At 42.8% G+C, this 7,658-nt stretch overlaps 1 protein-coding gene across 5 annotated transcripts; it reads right to left on the reverse strand.

Moving 5' to 3' along the window:
- Window positions 1-631: 631 nt before the first annotated feature.
- LOC105904956 (E3 ubiquitin-protein ligase RING2-A) lies at window positions 632-6,713 on the reverse strand. Of its 5 annotated transcripts, none has more exons than XM_012832919.3 (7): window positions 6,452-6,713; window positions 5,738-5,829; window positions 4,790-4,950; window positions 3,905-4,120; window positions 3,143-3,466; window positions 2,016-2,241; window positions 632-1,568 (listed from the first exon to the last, which is right to left on the reverse strand). In XM_012832919.3, exons 2-7 carry the CDS (start codon window positions 5,813-5,815, stop codon window positions 1,416-1,418), a joined length of 1,158 nt encoding a protein of 385 aa, XP_012688373.1. In that variant the 5' UTR covers window positions 5,816-5,829; window positions 6,452-6,713; the 3' UTR covers window positions 632-1,415. The 5 variants fall into 5 exon arrangements, with proteins under 5 accessions (XP_012688373.1, XP_012688372.1, XP_042566621.1 ...); XM_012832918.3 differs by having other exon boundaries at window positions 5,738-5,846; XM_042710687.1 differs by having other exon boundaries at window positions 5,738-5,863.
- Window positions 6,714-7,658: the final 945 nt, after the last annotated feature.

Below are 7,658 nucleotides of genomic sequence, written 5' to 3' on the forward strand. Positions count from 1 at the left end.
TCTTCATAGGTTGTAACAAGTCTGTGAAGTGCATTAGCAGAATAGTAAATGCTTGAAAGTGTATAAGTCTAGATCTATGTATATTTTGATCTTTATTTTAACTTGAGCACACATTCATTTGTTTTGCTGACTTTCCTTTTCTCAAAGACTACTAATATTAACAGCACTCAGAATCCGCAGTCCATATCGTTTTGTTGTTTGACTTGGTTAGTTCAGATGCTCTCAAGGCTACACCAAGTCATTCTTGGAGTACCTTTTACTTTCCCACTGATGGCAGTTATGACAGCAGATGCTCTGAGAATGGTGGGTACAGCATTCTAACAAAACACCTGTTTCAACGGTATTAACCAATCGGGAGATTCCCCATAAAAATTGTCATTCCAGGCTTGTGCAGGTATGCGGTGGGCTGCTGTCTGAAACTGCATGTTAGTTTTCAGTAGCCGTAAGGCTGTTTAGTTTCACCTGAGGCCAGAAACTCAGTTTGATAACAGCCGTTATCAGAGTTTACTAAACACATTTGAGCAAGATATAACATGCTGCACAAGTGGGAAAGTTTACATATAGGAGATTGTTCAATAAGAAATTGTATATTCAGACAGGTATCTGGAATAAAACATCCTAATGCATAAGATGGTTCAGATAAAGTGCATTTAGAAATTTTATATGTGTACATTTAATTAATGTAAAAGTGTGTAGCCTTGGAAAAAAAGTGGCTCTTGTGGGTTGTGCCAAACAACTGATGTCATCACGTCACAATATTTCTATAATTCTGGAAAGCCACTACTAAAAAGGCTATAAAAATTACACATTGCCATACGAGCAAAGGCAGGCCCTTGTGTTTCTTCAAAGTGTTTCTTTGGAGCTCAGCATAGATACATGAGTCTTAATCACACACTTGGGGGGGTTTTCTACCGAGTTGATGGTAGTTTTGCTGCTCTACAACAGACATATAGGTCATAATAAAACTACCTCCATTGTGAGGCAGATCCGTGTTCATTTAAACGTCGTTTTGTGCTAGATGGAACTGACTGTTGATATCAGTTGACCTCAGTTTGTATGCATAGGGTACTAAAATAAAAACACTGTTTATATATAGGAAGGATTCAAGTCAATGAACCTTGGAATTATGCAGATGAAAACTCTTCGGTATCCTTACTCAAGGATAACATTTCAACCCCTCCTTCCATCTTACTCCTCCAGTCGTGTCCCAAGGCACGAGTACTTTCACCAACCACTGGATAGGTGACAACAACTACAGGGCAGAGGGATATGTTTCATAGTCAGTATTTGAATGTCCACGGGGAAGAATGTGTAATTTAGATAAACTCAGCAGGTCTGCAGTTCCATGCTGTAGGTGTACTTAAGCAAGCGACGAGGAGAGAGACCGATCTCTTTATCAGCCTTCTTACAGGTCTTCACAGCTGGGATGAAGAGGACTGCTCTGGTGCTTGTGGCTGCTGAGGCTGCTGCTGTTGGTCCTGGGTGGGAGCGTAGTACAGCTCCAGAGGTTTGTTCACCTTCCAGTACTTTTCATTCACCAGCTCCAGAGTCAGAGAACCGTTCAGAGTCTGAAGGAGAGAGGGGCGTGTTGTTAAGAAGCAAACAAGATGAACTGAGGGAAGAGGGCAGCAATAACGGAGACATTCTGAAGCATAGAGCTGGTTGAACAGGAAAAAACAAAATGGCGCTCTGTCCTGTCTCTACTTAAGCCAACCAAGGAATCTAAAATGAACCTTTAGGCCTGACAGACTGCCTGTTGTGAATTTTTCAGAAAATCGAAACAATTAAAAATACCATATTTCATTTGTACTAATGGATGCCACTAAACAATACACATTTCCTTTCAAGGCACTCACAAAGAAATCAAAATTCCAACCAATTGGCTTCAACATGTTTTATTTACATAACCTTAGTGGGCGGACTTTGGGAAACCTATGCTCTGAACGATCCTGGAAAAATGTCCTAAGTAAGAAGTTCATATAATGCATTACGTCAGCTTGGTTAGTTGTACTCACAGAGAACTGGCCGCTGCTTGTGGTGATGTAGATGGTGTACTGCTTCTCACTGATGTCCAAAAGGCGACCAGGAGGCCCAGCTCTGCTCCCCTCGCCCCCTGACGCTGTCTCCCCTACACCAGGCTCCTCTGCTGGCTGGTCTGTCTGTCTCTCCTCCAGGGCAATACGCAAGGCCAGGTACTTAGAGAGGTGGTCCACTGTGGCATTGGCAGTTGTTTTGACATATCTGAGAGCAGGAGAGAGGGAGGACATTGCTCTAATGAAGCAACACGAGTTATGTATCAGACACCATAATCATTTGCTACAGAAAAAAAAAAAACTCACTTCACTCATGAAATGAACTTAGTGACTAGGGGGTATTATGTAAACAAAAATTGATAGAGAAAGGTGACACTCTGACAAATCAAGTATGTACTGTATGTGTGTTAATCATATACCTTTGTGAGCTGAAACATGATGTTTCTGTCTCTATCTGTTCTTAAAAGTGTACCTTCCCTGTGTGCGTAAGTGAGGGCTGATAAGAAGAACTAGTCGTTTTCTGCCTTGCTGATGCATTACGTTGCAAAAAGCATAGCAAGATGACCTCGGATGTGGAAAACCCACACTGTGGTTATCTCTGCTGACATAGTGCTTTAGCATCAGAGAACGCTAACTTCTTTCTATTTGATCCTTGTGTGATGTGTTTAACTTTGCTTCTCTCTCGTCTGCTACAGTCTGGGAGTGAGCCCGTCCTCCAAGATGAGGGTGGGCCCGTGCCTCTCTCTTGTCTGCCAAGACATGAGTGAGCCCGATATGCATATTGAATAAAAAGATACTTGTACACAACTCTGGAGTCCGAGGAATTTTCACCTAACAAAAACTTTAGGGCTTGTGTCAGAAGGTGTGCTTTAATGCATATCTAAATAAAGTAAGTGATGTAGCTCTTGATAACTCGAACCAGGTGATTGTAATTAATTAAGGCATCTATGAGCTCAGCTGGTTGTGGTAGATCTCGAATAGTGGGAGAAAAAAAAACTGTGGAACATTGATTCTTCCTGAAATCCCCAGTGTGTGGCTGCCAAGGATAATTACAAGCTGTAATACAGAAGAGGAAGAAGAAGAAGAAGAAGAAGAAGAAGAAGCCTCACCTTGTCTGGCTGTGCCGTTCTGTGTTTACTAACAGGGGGTGTGGGTGGAACACCAGCTCGATCTCTGATTTGTTGTTGTTGCGTCGCGGCTTTCGAGGCGGGGTGAGGCTCTGGCCGTCCACTTCGGCCCCAGACTCGTCAGACTCCCGAGGCCTCTTGGATCGGCTGGGCCCCGCCTGTGGGGCGTGACTGGTCAGGAGGGAGGGCTGACGCGAGGGGGCGGAGTCATGAGAAGCATGGGATCGCGTGTCACCGTTTTCCTCGTCGCCGCTGAAGGTGGTGTTGTCGCCGTCATCCTGCTGAGCTTTGCGCACCCGCAGAGGTCTGTAAAAACTTGTGATTACAAACTAGAATAGCCAGCAAAGGGATGTGATGATTGGGGATTGAAGTCTTCAGATTATCTACTTAGCAGCCAATTAGAATAAAAAAAAGATCATACTGCTGATTGTTTCTGTGTCTGAAACACTCGGGAAGCACATAAGCACTTGGTGTAATACCAAGCTTTGCATAAAATAAAGTTGTAAGACTTGACACACTTGGTTGTTTGCTCCATTCAATTATGATTTGTGACTTCCCATTGCTAAACTCAGAAAGAACCGCTCTCGCCATATAACTGGCAGCCTCAAAACCCCAACTCACTTCAACAGTATTTACAGATATGGTAGGACAACAGATGGACAGATACATCATTCAATCATTCTTCTATCCCTGAACTAGTATTGAAAGAGCACCTCCCCCTTGACCCTGTAGTGACCCCCTGACCTGTATTTGGCCTGCAGGCGAATGCCCTCCTCGATGCTGAGGATGAGGGGCTGGGGGTTATGCAGCTGCCTGAAGCGGTCCAGGGCGCGCCGCTGATGGGCCTCGTACTCGTCCCGGCTCGGGTAGATCTTAGAGATGAGAGCGTCGAAATTGGGGTCGTGACGAAGGGAACGCTTTGACACCAGCTTCTTGCGGCAGGTAGGGCACTCTTTGTTCCTGAGGGGGGAGAATAACGGGAGGTGGGGTGTGAGAGGAATAGAATCTTTCTTCACTTGGTTGACTTCAGTGAGATAGCAGGAAGGAATCAGCTTTGCCAAATATGTCGCCTGGGCAACCATAATCAGGAAGGCTTTTTTTGGCACCGCCTATTTGTTTTCAAAACAGCAGGGGTTGGCCGTTAGGAAGACTACTTCAAAAGCAAAGAGAGAGAGAACAAGAGGATGTTAAGGAGAATACGAATGTGATACTATATTTGGTATTAGTGGAAGCTATCGTATGCATGGCACTAGCAAGTCAAACTGTAGAGAGGGAAAATCATTAAAAAAGTTAATGATATTTACTTTAATGGTCTGACATATTGTTGATTCCCTTCGCTGTTCATCTCTCCATCCAAGTTCCACACCGCATTTTAGTCAGGACCTTGTTTTGCCAAATTGTGTGTTCAGGGCAGAGTTGAGTTGGAACTGTAAATATTGAAGTAGCCGTCAGTGTTCCCTGGACCTTTTGTGTGTGTGAGTGTGAGTGTGTGTGTGTGTGTGTGTGTGTGTGTGTGTGTGTGTGTGAGAGAGAGAGAGAGAGAGAGAGACAGACAGAGAGAGAGACAGACAGACAGACAGGCAGGCAAGCATAGACAGAGAGAGACAGAGACAGAGAGAACATGCTCACCCTGATCTGAGAGCAGTGACGATACAGTCATTGCAGAAGCGATGCAGGCACTCTTTAGTGGTCATCGTCTTCTTCAGCATATCCAGGCAGATGGGACACATCAGCTCACTGTGGAGGCTTCTGGGAGATATGGCAATTTCTGTCCCGTCCATGATTGCTTCCTGCCAAACAAAAACAAGTGAATAGGGAAGCCCTCCGCCGCCCAAGAAACACACACACACACACACACACACACACACACACACACACACACACACACACACACACACACACACACACACACACACACACACACACACACACACACACACACACACACAGTACTTGTATGAGTTGATTGAATCCTCAAGGGTCAGTGATTTTAGCAAAAGCGTATTACTTTGAAGCTCCACAGTTAAACAAACATACCCCCTTCTCTCCAACCATTTGCAAGTTGTTTTCCTTTGGCTAAGAGACATTACTGACATGTGTCAGACATGTGACATGACAAGACTGACATGTGTCTCTACTGATTGGCTGAACATCCGATTGTCTTCTTGACTGACTAGATGATTAAAGGACTATATCATTTCTTTATAAATAATATTTCTGCATGCTTTCACTAAATATAATACAGCCTAAAGGTAGTCAGAACTATACTCCACTGCCATACTATACTCCCACTTGCCTTTACAGTTTCTTTAGCTTTCTCTCAATTTAATAATATATTTGTATCTAACATTTTTACATTTACATGCATTTAGTTCTTTTGGTAAAATTGTGGGTGGATACTGTAGTGAGTATGTATGTAAGTACTGAATATTCTTTCATGTTAATGTGTCTGTGAGTAGGTATGAGTATGTGTATTTTAACAAACCAAAATATTTGGTCTTGTCCTTCCCGGAATGGGTGGATATAAAGCTCTGATTGAGCTGGTTGATGTCAAACGTGACAGTACTAGTACTTCACCTGGGGAGTTCTGTGCAGCTCATATAAACTCAGCTCCCAGGTCTTACTAGGAGCCTGGATGTTCACTGGGTTTGCCATCTGGTCAGAATAACCTGAGGAACAAGGTAACCTATCAAACATCCCCGGCTGAGTCAGCGAATGGGATGCAAGCAGCAACAATAACATATCATACAGGAAATGAATCAATCGAAGACTTTCATCATCTGTGACATCACTCAGAGAATTAGTTCAAATGATCTGAAATGTATGCTATTCATATTTTAAGATCGTTTGGTTAAATGTGTATACTGGGCATCAATAGACTAAAATTAAATAGTATAATTGATTAAGGGATAATCAAAATAGTTATTATTAACAGCCCTTTTTCAGGAGGCTATGGCATATATGACAATGTTGCAGGTCTCAAGGTTTCCTTCAATGCCTGTCACTTGGCAAGTACACACACAAACCTGTTAATAACGCTGAGGTTACTCTGACTGTATCTCCCAGCAAAACATCTTGTATCCAGGCTATCCAACAGTCAGGTGAACATACATGAACAACAATTTCAGCAGAAAAAAAGTTGACAACCCCTTGAGCTTGGGAATGTCAACAATACTGCATGCAATGGCAGTCTTTGTACTAGCTGTGCTAGGTCACAGTGTCACCAACCCACCCTTGTTAACACATTTCATGGAGGTTTATTTAAGCTGTCAAAAGCTGCGTCTTACTTACTTGTGGTCACGAAGAAAAGATGATGAACAGCTGGCTTGTCCCTCGCAGTTTACAATAACGACGCGAGAGGAAAAATACTCGATCAAAGCGAACTTCTGACGCCTCTGGACATGATGCCACTCAACAAAAAAGGACACGTACCGTGTGAGCTAGTTATCTGCAGGTCTGCAGTTAGTTGTTAGTTCTTATTTGCTCAACATTACACCTCGCCAGTCACTAAATGTGTCACTTTCCGCCGGATACAATCTTTCTGCGTAGACTTCCTTTGTATTCAGTGTACACCGTAGCGACATCTGGTGGTGCTAATTTTGTCAACGTGATGTAAAAATATACTCTGGATTGGTCCAAATAAATGTCTATACATGAGGGAAAGACAGTAACCTGCTAGATTGTGGAGTCATTAAAATAACGCGAAACAATTGTTTGACACCATGTTTCTCTGGACACTGACACTTTACTATATTCTGAAGTCACAGATTGACTCATTTTAATTATTTAATTTCCTGCTTGTTCGCATGTTTGATACTACATAGATAATAGACGGAATTCATAAAAAAAATGCAATTATAATTTATTATATACAGTAATAGACCTGATGTTAGGACATGGTGGTATGAAATAGCCAAACTGACGTAGAAAGTGGAATATGACAAAAGATGCACAAGTGTCGTTTTTATTATTTTTATTGATTTAATACAAAAATTTAAAAAAAAGTTTAGACAGGACAATCAAGAAAACAACACCCAAACCAACATAAATGCAATGACAAATATGACTGCTCAAGCTAGATCTCTGGCTTTGTCAGAAGCTGTTTGAAGTTCTTTTTTGGGGGGGGGCGGGGGTGGCATGGGGCAGCCACAGATGGCCAAAGATCTCTTCAGCAAATATGGCTGCTTTGGGGAACAAGACTGAGAACCGCAGCAGGGCAAAGGCCCACCAAACTGTAATTGTGAAAAGACAATCACAGAACAATTCACACACAAGCTACCAAGAGGGGCTTCCACAGGGCTCAATAACCATGGAGATTGTGACGGACTGACAGGGTGTGTGTGTGTGTGTGTGTGTGTGTGTGTGTTTGTGTTTGTGTGTATGAGAGAGTGTGGTGGGGTCAATGAGAGTTAAGAATAATCTAAGAAAAGTCATATCTCACCTGCATCAGAAGATTTTGGAACAGAACCTGCCCACAACCTCTTAGTTGTTCACTGTT

Source organism: Clupea harengus, chromosome 19 (genome assembly GCF_900700415.2).
Source record: "Clupea harengus chromosome 19, Ch_v2.0.2, whole genome shotgun sequence".
In the NCBI taxonomy this organism is placed as follows: domain Eukaryota; kingdom Metazoa; phylum Chordata; class Actinopteri; order Clupeiformes; family Clupeidae; genus Clupea; species Clupea harengus.

What these genes read in the sequence shown, in the direction of transcription:
- LOC105904956 (XM_042710687.1), bottom strand. Translation starts at nt 5,857, where the DNA reads ATGTTTGATAGGTTACCTTGTTCCTCAGGTTATTCTGACCAGATGGCA. An exon ending in AGCTGCACAGAACTCCCCAG is followed by an intron (nt 4,951 to 5,737) that starts GTGAAGTACTAG and finishes TTTGTTTGGCAG; the next exon opens with GAAGCAATCATGGACGGGAC. An exon ending in GTCACTGCTCTCAGATCAGG is followed by an intron (nt 4,121 to 4,789) that starts GTGAGCATGTTC and finishes CTCCCCCCTCAG; the next exon opens with GAACAAAGAGTGCCCTACCT.